Source organism: Betta splendens, chromosome 21 (genome assembly GCF_900634795.4).
Source record: "Betta splendens chromosome 21, fBetSpl5.4, whole genome shotgun sequence".
NCBI classification, from domain to species: domain Eukaryota; kingdom Metazoa; phylum Chordata; class Actinopteri; order Anabantiformes; family Osphronemidae; genus Betta; species Betta splendens.
The window spans coordinates 12450921-12472550 of record NC_040899.1 but is presented as its reverse complement, the minus strand read 5'-3'; the positions used below and the strand labels follow the sequence as shown (position 1 = coordinate 12472550).

General features: G+C 45.0%; 1 protein-coding gene across 13 annotated transcripts in view; it reads right to left on the bottom strand.

Moving 5' to 3' along the window:
• Positions 1-21630, bottom strand: part of stxbp5l (syntaxin binding protein 5L) — a 71803-nt gene that overhangs the window by 10986 nt on the left and 39187 nt on the right. For 3 of the 13 annotated variants that reach the window (XM_029137460.3, XM_029137463.3, XM_029137471.3), the window contains 17 exons: positions 19856-19939; positions 18043-18166; positions 16622-16697; positions 16068-16222; positions 15537-15609; positions 15099-15246; positions 14623-14690; positions 14236-14276; positions 13925-14139; positions 13631-13806; positions 13409-13534; positions 12573-12724; positions 10195-10263; positions 9172-9237; positions 5776-5880; positions 2969-3022; positions 637-816 (listed from right to left, as the gene is read on the bottom strand). In XM_029137460.3, coding sequence (XP_028993293.1) covers positions 637-816; positions 2969-3022; positions 5776-5880; positions 9172-9237; positions 10195-10263; positions 12573-12724; positions 13409-13534; positions 13631-13806; positions 13925-14139; positions 14236-14276; positions 14623-14690; positions 15099-15246; positions 15537-15609; positions 16068-16222; positions 16622-16697; positions 18043-18166; positions 19856-19939 — 1912 coding nt within the window. The remainder of the gene's footprint in view (positions 1-636; positions 817-2968; positions 3023-5775; positions 5881-9171; positions 9238-10194; positions 10264-12572; positions 12725-13408; positions 13535-13630; positions 13807-13924; positions 14140-14235; positions 14277-14622; positions 14691-15098; positions 15247-15536; positions 15610-16067; positions 16223-16621; positions 16698-18042; positions 18167-19855; positions 19940-21630) is intronic. The other 10 variants (XM_029137464.3, XM_029137467.3, XM_029137466.3 and 7 more) reach the window with 7 other exon arrangements.

The following is a 21630-nucleotide window of genomic DNA, read 5'->3' as shown; positions in this document are numbered from 1 at the left end:
ATGCCAGTCACTGGCAGATTTTACCAGCTTTAGCTCACTGGCTTGGTAAATTAATCAGCTGGTGAAAAATGCTCACATTTAGCTCCCAAGGAAGAGGAGCAAAGGACTAAACGTTACATTAAAATGCAGGTTCATTGTTTTTATTGATTAAGATAAAAATATTGTCAACAAATATGGATTAACCACTGTTGGTATATGAAGGTTTAACTGTTCTTTTGTTAGATAAATTCAGTTGTATTAAAGGTGATGGCTGTAGGCAATAAGCTAGTTAGCTAGCTAGTTAGCTATTTAATAACAGCAGCTGACATTCTAAACATTTCTTGGCTAAAAGTCAAAACAAGGCAGCGCCTCTGAGAGGATTGAAGCACTGCTTCAACCTGAACTTGGGAGACTTGGCTCAGTGCGAGGCCGTAACAGCAGAAGGCTCATATGTGTGACCGTTTGCCGCGCCGTCGCCACCACGGCGACCTTTTAACCTTTATGCTGCTAACTTGCATTAGCATACGCTTGCCTTGTGTTAACTTTGCATCAGGCCTTCTTCCACTTACCCCAAGGTTAGAGGATGACATGCACTTGTTGGGGGGGATGTTAAAGAGGTATAGGGATGGGACTGGGGGGGGGGGTTCAAGCACACACCTTCAGTGTGGGACACAGGCAAAGAGATCTCCATGCAAGCAGCAGACTGGGCCTTGCGGAAGGGTGGTCGGCCAGGGCCTCTGCGGGCAAGCCGTGGCCCCTCGGGACCCACCGGGATGCGAGGCTTCCCCGCCGAGCAGGGCTGGGAGGTGGGGCTAGTGCAATGTCCATTGACATGATCTGTAACAACGGCAAAGCATTAGCAAACAATACAGAGAGGGAAATAATGAAAGGTTAAAACATGTTCCAACCACTACTGCAATATCCATTTTCAGTCATTTAGTCTAATAATGTGCAGTTCCATCTCGTCACATCTCGCCGGCCAGTGAGCGGAGACGTCTGGACTCGCTGAGGGTGCAGTTATGTCGGTTTTCTCAGATTTAGCTTCAGATTCAGTATTACACTAGATGACCGGTGAAGATGGATATTTTGCAGCATAAGAGAAGCAGGCCGATGTGGAAAACCAGACTGTCATCAGGAGAGATGGTGGTGAACGAGAGGGCGGAAAGCAAGAGTGAACGAAGTACGTATGAGCGGCGAGGAGGAAGAGTTACCAGTGCAAATGCAAAGATGTGGAAATGTGGATGCAAACTGTGAGCGTGGTTTCATCTGGTCTGTGCCAGGGAACAGATACAGGAATCAGAAAAGAAAGAAAAACAGGCTCGTTTCATCTTCACTTTGTTTTGATTTGGCTCTTTGTGGACAAGTAGAAAACTAGAAAACTCTTTAATTCCTTCAAAGGCCAGAAGCTTTACTACATTACTGCCTGTATAAGCGCAGATCAAAGAAAATCTGTTTTTTTGATTTTTTTTTTAAATTAGAACTCAGGTTTAGTTGTTTGAGCTACAAAATCAGCGCGTGGTGATGCGGACAGGAAACACTAGTCATTTTCTGGGTTTGCCACTTTAAATGAAGTCTCTTCAGGCACAGTTTGAAGCTTTGTCCCTATGAGAGTGTGTAGAGATGGACATTTTTAAGAGCATAGCAGCAGTGTATGAGGCTCTGATAACACTCTCACTCGTCCTCAGATGAGTGTCAGTATAATGAAATCCCTGTGGTTATAACCTGTACTGAAAGCAAAGTTAAAATGCTTTCAGGTTAACACATCTTTCTGACTTTTCCCTTCAAACTCATTAAACACGAGAAACGCGGCATTGTCTTAATTAGGACCTGGACCAGCGTCTACGTGTCGCGCTCCTCGTAGTGTTTGGCACCGATCGCATGTCTGTCGTACCACAAATGATTCAATTTCAAAGTGAAGATGAAAAGCTCCAGGGCGCCGCCAGTCCGTGTGCGGCACTGCGTCGGTTTCACAGCGGGACTGACTGAGGTGGAGCAGAATTGGAAAAATGAAAGGTAAAAATTGGGGTAACCAATGCAAGAGCCCGATGACAACACTACGGCGGAGCTGTGTTAACGCTTTGATATTTCAGACGGAGATGCAACAGATTGTTAATTTGCCACAAGGTATTCTGCTGACGACTGTAGCAAAAACAAATCAGACTCTAATTCACACACGCTTGCTCATCGGCACAAACAGACACGGCAGACGAATCAATCACAAATCCAGGTCAATCACAAACTAAAGGACTGTTCTGACAACATATTTTTGCTGGGGCTGATTTCATCCTATGAGAAACTGGGATTAAAGCTGTTTTTTTCTTTCATTACTAAAGCACCTGTCAGAGAAAGAAAAGGCATTAAATGAAGTCACAGCAATAGACAAGCGCAGGTACATTTCGTGTTAAAGAAGCAGAAGTGCTTGCGACGGCGAAGTGTGACACTGAAGAAGCAGAGCAAAGAGAAACCTGAGATTGTGATGTGTACAGTATGTAGCACTCAGAGATGTGAAGGAGGGAGGTGGGGAGGCTGTTATCTGTAATGCAGATGGTCCACTCGCAATGGAAAGAAGGCTGCCCGAGAGAAATGGTCCAGTTAAAATGAGAACGGTTGAAAGTGATCCAGTCACCGTGGAGCAGGACTGTCAATGGAGGAAAGGTCGAAAATCAGAAGATGGTCCAATCATGATAAAGCGGGAAAAGCCTCCAATTTAAATCATGGGCATGAGTTACAAAACCACCTTTAGAAACACTTGCAAAATGTAGAAGAAACAAATATGGAAGATTGAAATCAAAATACATCAAAGGGGCTAAATGGACGAACACGTCAGGCCGACAGCATCATGGGCTGGTTGAACGGAAGGAGAGAGTGACGAGAAAAGGCTTGAGAGAGAAGTAAATAATAAGAAAACAACTTGAAAGGAGTGAGAAAAGCAGGAACTAAATGGCTCAAAAGAAAACAAATGAAAACTGCTGGCTTTCGCCTACCGTACCAAGATCAGTCTTAAGATCTGTTGGCAGACTTAACTTTCTGCCGGGTCCCTTTACTGAAACAAAAGAATAGGAAACAAAGCACCAGTTAATCCCTTCAAAGTGTCCCTTCGAAATGAACCAAGTGATTTGAAGTAAAAATGAAAATAAATAAACACAAATAATGAACGCAGGTGTAATCTGAGACAAAAAATGAAATAAATGAACCAAAATAAAAGGGAATTTATTCAATGAGCAAAGAACCAGAACATGCAAATCGGTGCATTTGCACACAGCAGGCATTTCTCTCAATGCATGCGATGTTATTGTCCCAGGCCAGTGTTCAACAGCCTACACCGGATAAGCCCTCGCCTCCGATGTCGTTTAGTCGGCTATGTTTATCCTTGTTTTATATGACATCTTTGTTTACTTGTTCCATCAAGAAAGATGTGAAAATCGCGTCTTGGTGAACATTTCTAAACATTGATTAACCTTGGCCAAGGTCTGTTTTGCATAAATATGGCTTCTGCTGAAATGCCTGTGTAAAATCAGATATTCCAAAGGCGCGTGAGCACAAAACAAACCACAGGGCGTCGACACCAAAGAATCACATTCAGACACTGGAGGAAACAAAACAACCAGGAGGAACATTTTGCAAGCATTTTGCAGCAAGTAGAGAACTGCAAAGGTCAAAGCTGCGGTGAGATGCAATGAGCCAGTTTCCCCTTAAAAAGAAGGTGACGCTTTCATTTGGTCTTCGTGTTAAATGAGCCCCTTGATACGTGGAAGACACACGATGGACGGGTTCTGTCGTCATGAGGAAAACAACAACGTGATCATGAGTTTGCATTCCTTAAGCCGTGTTAATATTACTTAGAATGCATCTGGTGAATCGTGAATCCTTTATACAGACACTGACTCAGGTTTCAGTCCTTCTGCTGCAGCGTAACACAGGGTTTGGGCTCTGCCAGAGAAGAATGATGCTGCGAAGAATCATTGAGGAAAACGCATATTTACCCTAGCATGATGCGCTCATTGACTTCTGAATCGTTGCAGGGGTCGCACACGGTGTGTCTGTGTGTATGTGTGTGTGTGTGTGTTCGTGTGTATGTGTGTGTGTGTGTGTGTGTGTGTGTGTGTGTGTGTGTGTGTGTGTGTGTGTGTGTGTGTGTGTGTGTGTGTGTGTGTGCGTGTCATTCTAAACCATAGGGACCAGATGCTGCTGCAACCACAGACAATGTCGCTTTGAATGCGATGATACAAGGAAACCTGTTCCACAGATGGTTCTTCAGCCACCGCTGGCAGCGATATCGCTGCACAAAAGCTAACTTAATTGAAAAATGTCATTTCATAAAAAATTATTCATTAGAGGAACCAGAAGATTATGTATTGCTTATACAAACTCCATGTAGAATGATTCATGAACAAATTGGCTTTTGTGTGAAATATGACGGCTTCTCCAAGTTTATGTTGATTAATGATGGTGTTGCTACAATTTATGTGCATTATTTTCATAACTGGAGAACTTTTTATTGAATGTCTGACATCATTTACTTGAATAAATGTGATGTTGGTTGAGTTGTGACCTCAGCAGGAGCAGGTTACTCCATGCTTTGATCAAATAATCACAGTGATTACAAGTAAGTAAGAAAGCTTTTCCTAATTAATTATTGGTTAGCATTTTGACCTCGATATTACATGGTGGAACAATACCTTTATATGTACAGAAAAAATAGACCCACTGGCTTATAACAAATATGGTTTTAGGTTCCTGGCGGTTTAGTTGAGTTTTTGACTTGTGTGGAGCACTGAAATCCCGAATGGAGCCAACGCTGGAGTTAGTCATGCCATATCACTGTACAAAGCGAGCTAAAAGTCATTTTTGCCGCAGCCGGCCACACACAGTAAGGCACCATGCAGTTAGTTAGACACAGGACAGTAATGAATATTAGCGTAGGACAAAACGATGAGATCTGGGAGTTACGGACAGTCAGAAAGATGCTGACCCCAGTCAAAGCAGCAAACACACATGGTTCCACTAGGGACACATGACTGACATCACAGAGAACGAAAAGAGGCGCTGACGAATGAGGAGGAGGAGCAGCCAGCGGGAAATCAGCCTCGTCCTCCTCCTAGGCGCCGCAACACGGTGAAAGCTCCAAGGTCAAAGCCCAGATGTGGCACAAACACAACCCAGCAGCTACAACACCAGCAGCCACTCGCACAAAAGCATGGAGGACGTTGATCAGGCAACCGGCAGACGTTTTACACTGCAAGCAACTTAGTGAGCAATCCTCAATATTCTCAGTGGCTTTGCTTATTGGCGTGTTTTTTTCCACAACTGTATCGCTGCCACGGTAAAAAGTAACCAACCAGGATCCACCAGTAAGAGACAAAAGCTGGGTTCAAGGTTCCGTCTCATGCTGCTAGTCTTACCTGCATTCACGTTTTTCAGCAGCCCAGATAATAAGCATTCAAATCACTGTAATTAAGTTCTCCACCATTTTGGGGAAATCTGTGATTTGTTGCTCCTGCGTATCCCGCCGCCACCAGCCTTTTAAAGCCCCCCTCATCGTGTGAATCACCTCCGCCGCTCTGCGTCTGTGCTGGAGCGGGGAACGAATTGGCTTCAGGTGTCTCGCTGGTAGCGTTGCTCACAGTGTGGAAGCGGCGTTAGCATGCACGGCGCGACATCAAACCAATCACCCCGTTCAAAAACAAACCAATTATCCCATCGCCCTCCCATGTGGCGCCGCCGCCACACAATGAAAAGCACAAGCACGCGGCCCCGCGGAGACGCCGAGGCCCCGCGAGACGTCCCTCCTCTTACCATTGTCCAGCAAGTAAAAGACTGGACTGCAGTGGCTGGCTCGCAGACTGGCAACGGGTTCTGGCAGGATGCGCGGGTCATTGTGAAGGGAGGTCGGGTAATGAACTGGAAGGGGAGATCCAACAAAGCAGACAGAGAGTGTTCAGGGTGGCAAAGACAGGGAGAGACGTGAACGCAACAGGAAAGAAACAGAGGTTATAAAAAATAAAACGATCACTATTCCACTCTCAGTATCACATTGATGATTAATCATAAACACAAACATTATTACAACAGAGAGCAGCACTAAGGCTTCTACTACAACTACTACACCAGTAGGTAGGTTTCATAATCTTCAGGTCAGGCATCTAGTTGTAGCCTCTTATGTTGTCTCCAAGTGCTCCAACCAGCTGTATTATAAGATAAGATGCATTTAGCCCACACCATCACTGGGGCAGTGGGCAGCCATAAATGAGGCGCTTGTGTGAACTGTCTTGCTCAAGGACACACCTGGTAGTATCAACTGGGTCCGAACTAGCAACTTTCTGCTTCCCAAACTGACTCCACTAATAAAACAAGTGACATTTCTGTCCTCACATTTTAAATATTGTAATGTGTGATCCCACATTCATCGTCTAACACATTGTGTCTTTTTTGTTAAAATATCATCGTTTGGAGAAGAGCTTGTTGTTGATGTTTGACACCCGTCACCGGAGCTGGTGCTAAAACGCTCCAGACTGCAGAAACGCAGCAGCGCAGCGGATGTGACGCCCGACTCGCCTCCCTCCCCTGAATCACCGAGCATCGTCATTTGTGAGCACAGAACATAGGAACGACTGATGCTGGAGTCTCCGGACTCACATTGCGGTCACGCACGCAAGGTCTAACAATAAACTCCCAAAACACCCGTGCATCAAACGCCCCGTTCACGCTTTCCAGCACAGCTGACGTTCGCGCGGCGCAGGTTGTGGTGACACAAACAGGGCAAACAGTTCATGCAGCCCACAGGTAACGACTACCTGTTCTCCACCGCTCTCTGTTTTCTACCCTCACCCGAAACGCACACAGTCCCTGCGGCGCGCACAGCTTTGTGCGTCAGCGCTGACTGTCCACCGACTCTGAGAAAAGTAGCACCTGAAGCGAGTGAGTTGAGCCCGCACCAGGACGGGGCCTGTGGTTTTGTCGAGCACCGTTACAAAACAGCAAATATCGATTACAGTTGTTCAGCTTAAAGGTTTCCTACAATACGTTTCACAATACACACAATCAGGAAGAATACGAAGAATCGCCGCAGTTAAAAAACTTAAAAAAAGCTGTTCTTTTACTTTATTAATAGCACCCTGAGCGGCGCAGAGTCGAGGAGGTGGCATTAGTTCGACACACAGTTAAGTTTCAGCTATCACCTCCTCCTTTTCTCCCCTGATGTGCCCGCTGCTAAATATATCCTGCCAGGTCAGGCACCAATCACCGGCATCTCAGCTTGTTAGTCCATCTCACAGCCACTCGAATAAAGGGCTGCTGCAGCCACACGCGGACTGAAGCTAAAAACATTTCCTTAAAAAAACAAAAAAAAAACAGGTGCAACATGGGACCCGAAGAGTGAAATAACAGATCAGAGGAAGACGATGACGGGAAAATGACGGAGGGAGAAAGCGACCGGGCCAATTACTGGGCCTAATGACAAAAGGAAAACGGGGAAGCTGGGTCGGGGTAAAGGAGAGGACGCCGCGTTCGAAACCCAAGTGAGAAAGAGGCCTGCGGCTGTTGACGCGTGGCCGAATCAGGACCGTGATTGGCTTCCTGGAGCCGGACGCCGGCTCTCACGGCGGTAGAGAGGTTGTTGGAGAGGAAAATAAATCATGAAGTCGCTCATCAAGCAGAGCCCGGTCGTGTTGCCTAATTCGTCCCCGGCCAGAACCACTTGAAGGCTGGTTCAGGCTTTTAGGAGTCACTTTCAAGTCAGGCTGCACCGCACCTAAACTAACGTCAATATTTCCATTTTGGACGCAGACGACAATTATGAAACTGCTCCTGGAGTTAAATGACCGCCCTGCCTCATCTCTGGCTGGACGGCTCTGCCTAATTCTTACTTTCTTCCATCCGTCTGTGTAATTAGAAAGTGCCAGGCCCGCGCTGGCACAGAATGGCCATGACCCGGTTCACTTCACAACGCTGTAGGAACACGGCGTCCCGGTTCTGTTATTGCACTCTTTTAAAGGCTCAAAGGCAAAGCTGAGAAGTCAAAATGTGAAAAAAAAAACAGACAAAGGGCCACTTCAAAAGAAAAGACCAACATGTCAGATGTACAGCACCTTCCCAGACAATGCAAATGGTTATTTGCCTATTATAAATCCTAAAAAACTTCAGAAACGAACCAACGTGGTTAAAATGAATTAGAACAAAGGAGCAACCAAACTAAAACCAAGAGGATGCCGTGAAGAAGCCTCCATCACAGAAACTCTGCAGAGTAGTTAGAGGAGTGGAGCCAGACACCCTTCACACCAGACACACTTTTGTCCGTTACCCCAGCCTGGCTCAAGCTGTGGCTCCCAGGCTCTATATGCATGTATCCAGTGAGCCCTTCTCTGAGCCTCCTCTGGGACTGGATGGGAGCCCTCACGCATCCGTTCCTCTATGACCTGACAGCGTATTAGGAGGAAAACATTTGTGTCCTTCTGACTGTGGAGAGACCTCACTGTGCAGGATGTATTATTTCCCTTGTGATCACAGTCCGAAAAAGCAAAGCGGAGCAAAGCAGGTTCTCCACCTGGACGGACAGTGGCCTGAACTTTTGTCCAATTATCTTTCCAGAGGCTGACAAACCCCAAAAGCTTTGAGTCTGAGTAAAACACATTTGACTAATTGCTCAGTGGCACCGCTGTCACGATCCAACACTGATACAATTTGCCATCACTTTTTGCATACATTAATGTTAAGTCCTTCTGCCCGTGACACCAAAGAATTTCCTTAACTAAACAGAAACACCTTCATCTTATGTCACCAGTGAGTCCGGATGCTGTAGAATAAAGCAGACACAGCTTTGACCACACTGCGTGTGCGCTCGGCGCTTTTTAAAGCCCACTTTGCTCCGTTTGACCCTACGGTTCTGAATTTGCTGAGATGAGGTGGTTTTGCTATGACAGACACAAAGATCTCCTGCTGGGAAATGTTCCCCCCTCTCACACAGCCACAAGCACCTCATCTCCCCATAGACGTCAACACACTATGAACAGCCTCACTGTTTAGGCTCTCAACACTCGTTCTGGATGTGACAAAATGGACACAGGTCATCGTTCTCATCGCTGGGCGACGTGTCCACAGGCTGTATCACGACGCAGCGTTCACGTTTAAACACAGCGGCGGGTCCAAGTAAAGGCTTCTGAAGCGGAAGCGCTGGAGCGAGCGCGTGCGTTTTACCTGAGGTGGGCGACTTGCTTCGCTCCATGTCGACGGACTGCTGGTTGTCGGAGAGCTCGGTGAGGCCTGTCGCAGCCAACGGCAGCCAGAAGGAAGAGCACAAGCGTTAACAGGTGTGTACAAGGTTAGCGTCAGCCACCCAGAGCCCGGAGACAAGTCATTCACAGTGATGAGCGACGAATGGGTTCCCACTGTTTAACTGTAACTCCTGAATGTCTGCTATTTTGTAGGTAAAGGACTTTTCCCCCTTTTCTGTGTGAATGTGCACAGTTACAGTTTGTCTTCCGGGAGCTGAGTAGCTGAATCTTTGTGGTCTGCTCATAACATTCTGCATTAAAATATCAACATGCACATAATAATGCATCTAAAGTGTGCAGTGCAAATCCCACCATAAAGCACACACAGTCAAAAACACACAAACCGAACAGACATCTATACAGCATGCACCAAGCAACAATAAGAACTTAGAGAAATCTCTGTCTTCAAAAAGTGATTTCAACTCTATGTCTGACTGAAACATTGGGTGACTTCATTAACAGGCTCATTGAACTGTCAGAGTTATTTTTCCTTCCACTAAACTTTCTTGAAATTCAAATTTTAATTCAATTATTTACACAGGTCCTGCAAATAATAAAAAGCATCAAACCTTTATTAAAGAAGAAATGTACGAATAACTTTCAGGCTAAAAATACATACTGTACTTTCATTTGACTAAGGAGCATGGCTGTATTCATCCCACAACCTGGTTCAGTTGAAATATACATCACATGGCTCATTTATTATTTATACCTGCCCTTACTTGACTCTCTTTATGCAGAGGACAGACTGCTGGACGCGACTGGAATGGGGAGGTTCAGTTTTACATGGTAGAATTCATAAACCAGCCTCCTCATTCCAGTCCTCTCCAATGCTTGACTCTGGTACTACCAAAGACCCCCCACCCACGCCCCCCCTCCTCCCCCCTGCACAAGCACCACACAACGACACAAAGGGTCCCCCGGCCTTAAGGAAGGCCCGACTTACTCTGGTAGGATGTACGGATCCTTTTCTTTGAATCTGAATAAAAGTTAGACAGGCCACGCATGCAAAACTCTGTCAGCAGGCCCACATGCCCACACCAGCAGCCACAGTCACCAAAGGGGAGGAGGAAGAGGAGGAGGAAGAGGAAGAGGAAGAGGAGGAGGAAGAGGAGGAGAGGGAGGGAATGATGGCGTATAGAACGGGGAGGGGAGGACAAAAAGGTGTGAGGTAAAGGTAAAAGAGGAAAAGTAGATGTCAGTAAATGAATTTGGTGAGCGAGGGAGGGGAGGGAGGGGAGGAATAACGAGGGAAGGGGGAGAGAGAAAAACACACGGGCTTAGAGTGAAACTGAAAAGTGAAAGCAAGCAGCAACCGAGTTAGTGTCAGGGGAGGACAGACAAGATATACCCGCATGTCCAAACAACGCTGATGTGACAGCTCAATTAAACAGGAATTAAACCACTGCATTAACAGGAAGCAAATTATTACTCGCTAAGTAGCAACGACAGTTCCTTCACTTTTGTTTATATGCTTTTTTGTCACAGTCCTATGATTTCCCACGGGAAGTGAATATATCGTATATTACAATATAACACATCAAATATACATCTAAAAAACTAAACGTTATAGTCAAACAGTATCTTCTGTAATGAACACACTGGCATATATTTATATATATATGTATATATATATATATAAATATATATATATATATATAAATATATCTCTATATCTCTATCTCTCTCTCTATCTATCTCTCTCTATCTCTCTATCTCTCTATCTCTCTCTCTCTCTCTCTATCCTCTCTCCCTCTCTCTCTACCTAGCACCGTTGTGGTGATCGTTTATGTTCTGCGCAAAGGACAGAAAAATACATTGCAGAAAGCTTCAACAATGCAAAATGAGAAGGCCAATAATTCAAGGACAGTAAAGCAAGTTCTGCCCCTTTCACTCCGACAGTGTTGCTTTTGCTAGATTAAGTCCATAGCAAGCACTCAAGACCATAACAGCACCACCTGGGGTATGGAAAAAGGACGCACTTTTATTTTCGCCTCCGTCTCAAAATTGATTTTATTGGCCTACACAAAGAAGAGTTGCACAAAAGGGGAAGTCGGGAACAATGAATGCGGTGAAAGTCAATAAAAGCACTTATGCAACGGCAAATAAAAGTGGCTCTGAGGCCCAAAGTCATCCCTACGTCTAACTTCATATTACCCTTCACACAGATCCTGAATACCTGCAAAGTATTTTCAGCTACACTTGTGGGAATTATGTAACAAAAACCCCTCAATGCTTTAAACTGCTTAAAAGACCTCAGCCAGCTAAAATATGAAGCCGCTGGCGCTTCGATGGCCTCCGAGTCAGAAAATAGCTTCATTTCAAGTAACGTGTCACTTTTATCTTACCCAATTACTCCTGTGGGGCGGGCTTGGATATGTTTAGAGTGTTAGTATGAATAGGAGGCTTCAGGAGCCGTCAGCCATCAGCCAGGGTCAGTGGGAGACAAAAGGGAAGCGGGGGTCAGGGAGTACGACAAGGCCGCCGCAGCGTCGCACTACGGCTCTACGCTCAAGCGGGACTCAAAACAAACATGACAGAGAGATCCAGTGACAACATGCATAAAGATGCCGACGTGGGATGACACGCAGCCTGTTGACATGCGCCTCATAGCACAGTGCAGAACCGTGACAGGCATATTGAGATGGACGAGTGTCTTTGTCTCAGGACGTTATCGTGTGACAGAGCGAGAGAGGAGGAAAGAGAGTTGTACTGACACAGGCTGTGGAACCGTGAGACGTTCACACTGAATTTCATGTTGGAGGCATATTTTAAGAGTCGTTAAAGTTGTGTAGGTAAATTACATTTGAGTGTGCGCAAAGTAGGATGTTACTGGCAGATTTACTGCTCATGGTTTGGGAGCATTATGTTCATGTTTTAGCTGTAGGACCTTTTAAAAGGCATAATGTGGACCAATTAAAAAGGAAAACTACATACATTATTGATTTCATATTATTGATCAAGCACAGGTCAAATTTGCCTGAAAGATCAGCACAACCCAAATAGGAGCTACAGAAGAAGAAGACAACAGGAGAATAGAAAGTAGAAAAAACAGTAAGGAAGAAGTGTGACTGTAATGGCTACATAACGAGTGAAGGCACAGTGTGTGTGTGCGAGCGTGTGTGTGTGTGTGTGTGTGTGTGTGTGTGCGAGTGTGTGGGTGTGTGTATGTGTGTGCGTTTGTGTGTGCGTATGTGTGTGCGTGTGTGTGCGAGCGTGTGTGTGTGTGTGTGTGTGTGTGTGTGCGCGCGTTTGTGTGTGCGTATGTGTGAGCATGTGTGTGTGTGTGTGTGTGTGTGTGTGTGTGTGTGTGTGTGTGGCTACCTGAGGTGGACTGTCTGTTCCTGCGGGGGGAGCGGGTGAGGCGCTGGTAGGGGTCGGCGGCTCCGTACAGGTCCAGCGTGGACATACACAGCAGGATGGTTTTCTGGAGGTAGTCCACCACTGCCAGGCCATTACAGTTCCCAAAGGCCAGACTGGACGCACACAGTAAGAGGGTCACACACATATTAACCCTCTTAACTGATTATTTAACCAGGTTTCCCATAAGCCTCGCTGCCAGTTTCCACCCTTTTACAGTAAAGATGAAACTGAAACTTTAACTCAGAACAGTAAGTCAGAACTTGAGTCTCGTCATCCAGACTTGAACAGGGTTAAAGCCAATTGTGCGCTGGTTTGTGAGCTGACGGGAAAAATAAATAGTTTCCTTTGATGGCCGTCTACGCAGGAGTGTGTGTGTCTGGTGTGTGTGTTGTCACGAAGACGTGTGAGGGGGCGAGCTGAAAAGGCCTAAGACAAAATAAATCAATTTCTGCAATTCATTCATCCAGTCAAGCTGTGAATAGATTCAGAGCTGAGAAGCAAATGATGGTCCTGCCTTGACCCGCAAGGACCTTTCTCACAAAGAGCTGTGATTTCATAGGATTTCGCCAAAAGGGCTTTTGTTCACAGCGAAACCACATAAGTAATCGCAAAGCACCGAGCTTCAGGAAATCAAAAAAAGTTCTTTTCAAGACCCTCGTCTTTTATAGATTCTAAAGACTGAGTAATATGTCAACCCTTACTCGACTCCACACTAAGCAAGAGGGGAAAAAATCACCCATAATGCATAATCACTCTGTGGATTCTATTCCTTTGCTTTCATGCATCCGGGGACTCACAGGCCGTAAGCAGAGTTGATGTCCAGGCTGCTGATCTGTTGTGGGGGTTCTCCATCCGCCCACAGCAGCTGGATGACCAGCTCCGCCTGGTAGCCGGGGGGGACCCGCACCACTCGGTCCTTCACCCTGAGAAGCCAGAGCATCACGTTCCATGTACTGTAGTCCATGGGATATTCATTCTGCCTTCCTGTAATGTTTGGTGGGGATGCTGTCGTCTCTTACTTGAGGCAGGGGATGCTGTCTTTGACGCCCTCCGACGTCCCGCTGCCCGGACTCGCTGCGTGCTGCTGGTGGGACTGGGGGGAGTGGGAGCCAGGCTCGGAGAAGCAGGGGTTGTTTTCATTGTCCGATGGCGTGATGACGTCCTCGGACTCACACTGGAGGCGCACCTCTAATGACTGTGGGGACCGGAAACATCCATGGCTCCATTAGAACCATCACAGCCTCTACTTTAACCTGTGACTCCAGCGCAGTGGAAGACGATGAGTAAAAACTAGGACAGACTCGTTTCCGTACCACGATCTGGGTGTTGGCATCGTATTTGCTGAAGCGGTACAGGATGATGTGGGCCGAGATGCCGACCACGCAGAAGACGCGGCTCTGAGGACACCAGCTGACCATCTGGACGGCGAACGGGTCCTCCTCCAGCAGCTCGGCCGCGCGGCCCTCACCCGGCTTTGGCTTCTCGAATGCTTTGGAAGTCTTCATCTTGTACAACATCTGCAGCGTGACTGGTTGAGAAGGGAAGCAACACACTTATACAATGCCTGCGATACAATACGGATACAGATAATGAGGAAAAAAAAAGAACAAAGGCTTGAACTTACTCGCAGATGCGTCCCAAAACTTAATGGAGCCGTCTGCGTGTCTGACCAAAGAGATAACATGGTTTTTTTAGAGCACTGTGACTGTAATACACATCCCAGGAATCCTAACAGCTACACTGGTGCAGTGATGTTCAGCTTCTTCTTCTTTGTTTCACAGAAAGTGGCTGCATCCGTGTTGACCTCATGGCTGGGCTGCTGCTGCCCTCCGTGACTGTCGCCCAGAAGCAGACGCCGCGCCGCGTGCACGCTTCGCACCTGGTTAGCGTCTCTGTCAGACCCTTACTTTACACATTAAGGCCGATCGGCTAAGACCGCGCCGCCGTTGCTGCACGTCAGCGTCCATCGTAGGCCGCAGATACGCAGTAGATGTCTGCCTGTTCCACTCACCCTGTGATGATGATCTCTGGGTAGGTGTGTGAGCCTAATGTCCACGTTCCTCCACCGACCGGCCACTCCTGACACACAACACAGAGTGTTGATTATTAAAAAAAATAAAAGCACATTATCTTTTGTTTTTCTCCCACTGGACCCTGTTGGTAAGATTTTATCCCACAACACCACAACAGTAACCATATTAAGGATGTTTTGCCTCAATTCCCAAAACCACATGCTGTCATTCTCCAATACAAAAGAGCACTGATTAAAATGACACACGTGTAAATTAACCAGTAATTTATTTTGGGATGCCTGAGTTAGCTTGATGCCTTACACAGCATCTGCTTTTCAGCTTATTTAGGCTCTGAACCAAATGGTTTTAGGTTTTATTTTCATTTCAGTGTGAAGCTAAGTTGCTTCAATACACAGGCTTAATAAAAAAAACTCTTATCTAATGAGATTAGAGTCTTGTTCCTTCACTTTCCCACCTTTTGGCTGTATCCGGTCTTCTTGTGTTTAGCTCCTATGGAGTAGAGGATGGGGATAATGTCGGGCGGGCAGTCTGCAAAGTAGGCGGTGCAGGTAACTGGAGACTCGTGGATGTCCATGGGGTAGGGGTTCTCGAAGACGGGGTAGCTGCCAAACACAGACATTAGCACCAGATTAAAGACAATACCCATAAAGTTCATTTGGGCAAAACATTATTTTCATTCTCCTCAAGACATTTTTGCACCAAACAGTAATTAGGTGAACTAATTTAGGTGAGCTAATTTAGACCTTTTTAGCTTTCAGTAGCTGTTGTTTTAGAATATTCCTGAGCCTTAGCAGTGAATCTGTTAAAACAGAATGATGTGTTTTTTCTTGAATTCTCATCAACTAATAAATTATTTAAATAATCCAGGTTGAGAGGAAAATGAAAAACATACTTGCTCTGCGTTAGATCCACCACTATAAGGTCTTTCTCCAGAAGCACCACCACCGCATAAGGCTCCTGGACCTCTGTAGGGTATGAAAGCAAAGCCTATATTGATTAAGTTGCCGTTTTAAGGTTAATATTTAATTTCCAATTACTCTCTCTGTGTAATTACTGTTTTTCATCGGGCTGGTTTGTATGACTCATTAAATCCTTGCGTTGGATCCAAGACAAACAAATACGAATTAAAACTAAATTATGAACATCACATGGTGTTTGACGACGCTGGATGCTGTTAAAGCCATTCTTCAAGTTTTAAAAGCATTATTCCAATGTAGAATAATTTAGAATTCAATATCAGTGAAGAAGAAAATGAAAACATCTCATTCTCACTTTACAGAGTTGTATGTACTGCAAGCAAAACATTAAGTGAAACCCAAACTGGGAATAAAGTCAATCACAATATCTTTATGTTGTAGGATGCACTGAGGTAAAAATGCTAAATATAGAAAAGAAGTTTGACCCAGTCTTAAAATGCACTTACCGTTGTTATAAGGAGTCTCACAGAGTGTCATGAACTCTACAATAGGATAATCCATCTCTAACACAGTGATGGCCTTGCCATGCATGATAGTTAACGCCGGCCGCCGCCCCGCCTTGTCGTAGGAAAGACCCCCAGAGAAGATCACAAACGGCTCACTGGAGCAGAGGAAGACAATGACCTTAGGATGACTTTGCCAGTAAACTAAAGCTAATAATAATAATAATTAGGCAGTGGAGTGTTGTTGCACTCTCAACAACAGTTTCCTATATGTCATTACCTACTATAATTAAATACAGTACTTTATGTTAAAATATACAATCACCTCATCTCTTAGTGAAGTAAAGTGAACTCCATGGATACAATAGTTTCATTATCTTTTTGCTTGTTCACCTGCACCCTTAAACACACAGAAAGCTGGGGACTGGTGTGACATTTTAATTTCAGTGCTGTGATGAGCACATTTCAGGGAGGTTTCGACCTTAAAAATAATGTTTGGCCTCTGCTTATCACAAGACCCTGCTCTTATCTGGAATATTTGCTAAACAAACACAAACCTGCTCCGTGAGGTCTTGTAGTCCACTTTGAGTATGGGTTTACACGACTCCTTCCTTCCATCCTTCTGGATCTTTCCTGGGTTTGGGAAAACACCAGTCAAATTGTCAGCAGAAGCGCTGGAAGGACCGCAGTGTGAAATGGACCAATGCAGCAAATTGTCACCAACTTTCATCCTGTGCCACAACAGCTGACCATTATCAACTTTTACATATTGAACAGAGACGTCCCTCTGCAACACACAATAGATAATTTTGCTTTGAGATAAACAGGACGCCTCCCGGCTGGAAGGCGGCAGAGCCGGTGGGCTTTACCTCAACTCAGGCACAATCGTCTGAACAAAGGCCTTTCAGTGCTCACGATAGTACAAAAAGGGAATGCAATACATTCTCAAATCTAGTCCTTGTGTTAGATCCCCTAACAACAAAAGAACAAATCAAAAGCATGTTGTCGACAGGCCCGCACACGGTGCATTACGCCTCTGTCATCTACAGTGCAGAGCTACTTCCTGCTACAAGGGAAAGTGGACGTGAAAAAAGGGGCCAAGACGTGCAAGTGCTGCTGCAGGACTGTGCACGGATGAGCTAAATACGTCCAAACAGAAACAGGCTCCACATGAGAGGTGGTCAGTGCAGATAAAAGCCTCGCTCCCGGTTTGGGTCTGTGAAGATCGCACTGGGCGGCTTCCAGGTGTGAGAGCGTGCAATCGTGCGAACCAAGGCTGCAGAAACCCCCCATGAACACTTCATAGTAATATTATTTTACTGACGATGGAGCGACAACAGCAGGGAACACACACACACACACACACACACACACACACACACACACACACACACACACACACACACACACACACACACACACACACACACACACACACACACACTCTGCCGAACCTCTCGCTGCGCGTCCGCTGACAGAAGTCCAGCAAGAAAAGCTTGAAGCAGAGCGAGGAAAAAAAAAGAGATGTAAATAGAACATGAGCAGGCAGGCATTTAAATTACAGATGTAGCATGATGCTTGACCTGCAGTGTCCTGCCAGAATTAATTCATGTATTCATTATTAGGACAGAGGGCACATTCCAGTCCCGGGAGGTAGCACGCTTTCTGTCTTCTTCTACTTTACAGCGCTGCATGTGCCATATTCTTCCCCCTCCTATTGTTCCCCTCCTTTTAATACTTGGGAAAAAGTAGCGAACTACTGCATTAGTACATGCAGTATTTAAAGCAAGCACTGTTTGCACGCCTTCCCTTTGGCCTTCCTGTTATCCTGTCTGACATCACAGCAAGGACGTGTGTCAGGAACGATCGTATCCGGTGTCTGGATGTCCCGCCGGAACCTGACCCACACCACGGCTGTTGTTGTAGTTTGGGGTATTGTTTACAAAACAGCGGTTTATTACAACATTGCGTGGCTCACCATGAGGGAAGGTGACCTGGAATGGCTTGGATGTGTTTCTGAGGTTCCACAACGTCAGGCTGCCGTCGGAGTGACTGCACATGAACTGCTTCCCTTCGTGATGCCAACTGACTGAGTGGATGGCCTGGAAGCAGGAAGTGGATGGAATAATTGTATATTATTATGCATCCTATTACAGAAGATGTCTGTGCATCTGGTCAAGGAATAACTTCCGGACTAAGTCAACAGTACAGACAGTTTTCACTATATGAACAACAAAGAAACGTGGGGTTTTGACAGGAATTGTAATTTATACTATGTTACTTGCAAAAGGCAGAAACAGATTAAAGAAAAACAGAAGACACATCATGATCACACCAAAACAACAAATGAGCATTTCTTCCTGATGTTGGAACACATATACCAAATACCAAACAAAAAAAACAGTTTCCCATTGAAGATGCCTTGGATGAGGGCCTTGGTCTGTCATGTCAGAGGTCTCTTCATGCCTGACACCCACCGCTGTCACGGCCATGTTCCACAGAGAGATGACTCAGGCCACAGTTGGGGAGATCTTGGGAAACGTGTCACAGGAAACTAGGCCCAACTGAGATGATTTGATTTCCACCCTCACTGCAGCACAGCACAGGAGTGGCAGCCACATGTGCACCCATTAACAGAGGGTGTAATGCTAACACATGCTTTCCATTATTGCCACATTGAATGTTGCAAAGCCGGCAAATCATGTGTTATGTAATGAGGTTATGTCAACTTTAAAGGCCTCTGTTTAATTAAGCATTGCAGCTTTGAGAACTTACGTTTCATTTACTCATTAATATTAAGTCTGAGTGCTAAAGTGGCTTCTGGTGCTGTGTATCATTTTATGTGGCATCATTCAGCCAACGAGGTGATTCTGAGACACATTCAACAAAATATAAGCGGAGACTGCTCCTGACAGCGCTGCCTATGGATCCACTGGGCCTCCGCTGTCAATAAAATCAATCTGCAGCGCTGGAACCCTTTAAATAAATTATTAGAAATAACGATTGTTCAGGACTCTCCCATCCTTCGTGCGTCCAAGTCAAGTCTCAAGTGTATTTGTTAGCATCTTAACTGCGCCTCAAGTCTAAGTCACGACCTCAAGTCCATATCTTCGTGCCTTGAGAATATTGTTATTTTTGTGATTCAGCAATGTGATAATAAAGAAGGGAGGGGTAAAAACTAGATAATAAAAGGAGGTCAAAACTATACGGATAATAAAATGAACTGAAAGTAACAGAACAAATAAGTCGCCCTCCTTTCTGTGTTTGTATAAGTTCTCTGTTGCATGAGGTGTCATGTTATGGACTGGGGACCACTGTAATGAACCTGAGCAGTATGTGACTTTTCATAGGATGATGACACACTGGCACCTGACTATGACACAAACCAAACGCGCCACACGCCACAGACGCCCACGTATTTGGTGCTACACTGCAGGTGAAATGACGGCACATGCTGGAGCCTTCACGCGTTCCAGCTGTCTAGTTTGTCCAATTACAGCGCAGCTTCTTGTTCAAATAGCAGTAATTGGTTGCCACTTGCAGGCAGTGGAATTTATTACGTGACGCCAACCTGCCTTGTGGACAAAAGTTGATGGAAATCAAGGATTCAAATTGTAATTCAATAAAGTGAAGAATCAACATATTTTAAGAAAAAAGTAATAAAACATATTTTGGAGGTTGTTGAAGCGGCACTATGCAGTTATGTAAGCGCAGTCTGCGATTTTATTTATTCACTCCCAGTTTTGTACAGTTTATTCATCTTACTACCTGCTGGTGACAGTTAATCTCACCTCATCATAGTAGATTCTGAAGTCTGCCTTCTTGGCCCGGAGGTCCCACTGTACAATTGTACCGCTCTCAAACCCTATAAGCAGCTGGAAGAAAAGAAGTGAGAGGTTAAATCGATGCATCTACCAAAGTCACTATAGATGTATGTATCCTCCTTTTTAGGATTTCATACTGATCCAGATAAAGTAATACATATGTACATAGAAAAAAATTCTAATTCAAAGGAAAATAAAAAGAATCAGGATGCAGCAACTTTCTTTATACGCTTAAATGGTTAAGAATTTTATACAATGGGTAAACAGAGCTCCCACATGTACTAACTAAAAACTACAACCTCACAAATAAACCCATACGTTACATTCATAAGGTCTCGTACAGTCAAACACACAGGACTGGCGGAAAGAGAAAAGGAAACGTTGCTGACCACATAAAGGACAGAGAGAGAGAAAAAACACACCTCTGCTGTGAAAACCACAAACGAAGTACAGATAAATGGCCACTTAGACATTTTGGAACCTAAAGCTTTGCCTCAGACACAGTATTGCAGATGCATACAGTAAATAATACTGTGTGTGGTGGTGGGATGCGTACTGCACATCTGCTTTAATAACCCACAAATACAGTAAATCAGTGATATTTTAACACTTCACTGAAATATAGGTTTCAAGCCCTGGAATGTAATTAGCATAGTTAATGCCAACACTAAAAATAGCTGTTGTCACATAAGGTGAGTCATTTCCAGGGTTATGGTATTGTGAAAGCTGACTCACTTCCTTGACTAACTCGAACACCTACAGTAATTATGCCACAGTCATTATCACCGCTCCTGCTTGCTTGTTTTGGGTTTTTCGAATTTAAGGTTTCAGTAATTGACTAATGTCTATGGCAAAAAAGTGACTTGATTAATTAGTCATTTAATTTATAACACGACCAACTGATTAAAAAACATCCATGTTTTCTTACCAAACTGTGACTCATAAAAACATGAGCAAGACCATAAATATGCTGAAGCTCGCAGGTGATGAGCTGAAAGCAGACAGCACGTCGTGTCTGTGAATCAAACTCAGCTTGAAATGGGATTTTGACAGTAGATAAACAAGTCGTTAACATCGAAGGTCTTAAGTCTAATTTCACACAGAGGCAAGAAGTCTGAACAATAAACAAAAGCGTGTCTTATTATACACATGTACTGTATGAGTCCAGTTATGCATGAAGTAAAAAAAAAAGTATGCTAATTTGCCCATCGCACCTTAAAAAAAGAGGTTTCTGCTTTTTTAAGTTGTTCCTTAAATTGTCTTTTCATGCACTGACTGACTAGAGTGTGTGACAGCAGCTCCAAACTCATGTCTCATTTTTATGGCTTCACAGCTTGTCAAGTCTGGTTTGACCGAGAGCCAGCGGAATCCATCGGGAAAATCAATATGCTTCTCAATGACCTCTCTTTCACAGTAACCTCCACCTGCCACTTTTCCTACCAATTTGACTGCAGCCTGACCCTGAAAAGCTCCGCAGACATTACCTGCAGCTCCGCTCACACCTCTCCTCCCCCGTGTGTATATGTGAAAAGCCAAACGGCAGAGAAAGAAGAGGGAAAAAGCCCGACAGCATCAGGAGACGTGCAGGAGAAAGGTCGCTTTTATCGGTGGAAGGAAGAAACTCCGTCCGATAGAGCGAGATGGGCGTAATTAGAAGTAAGACAAAGATGGTAACGTAAAATCGGGTAGGAATAAAAATAATTGTGACAACACAGATGAATGTGTGAGGAAAAAGCTGCTGC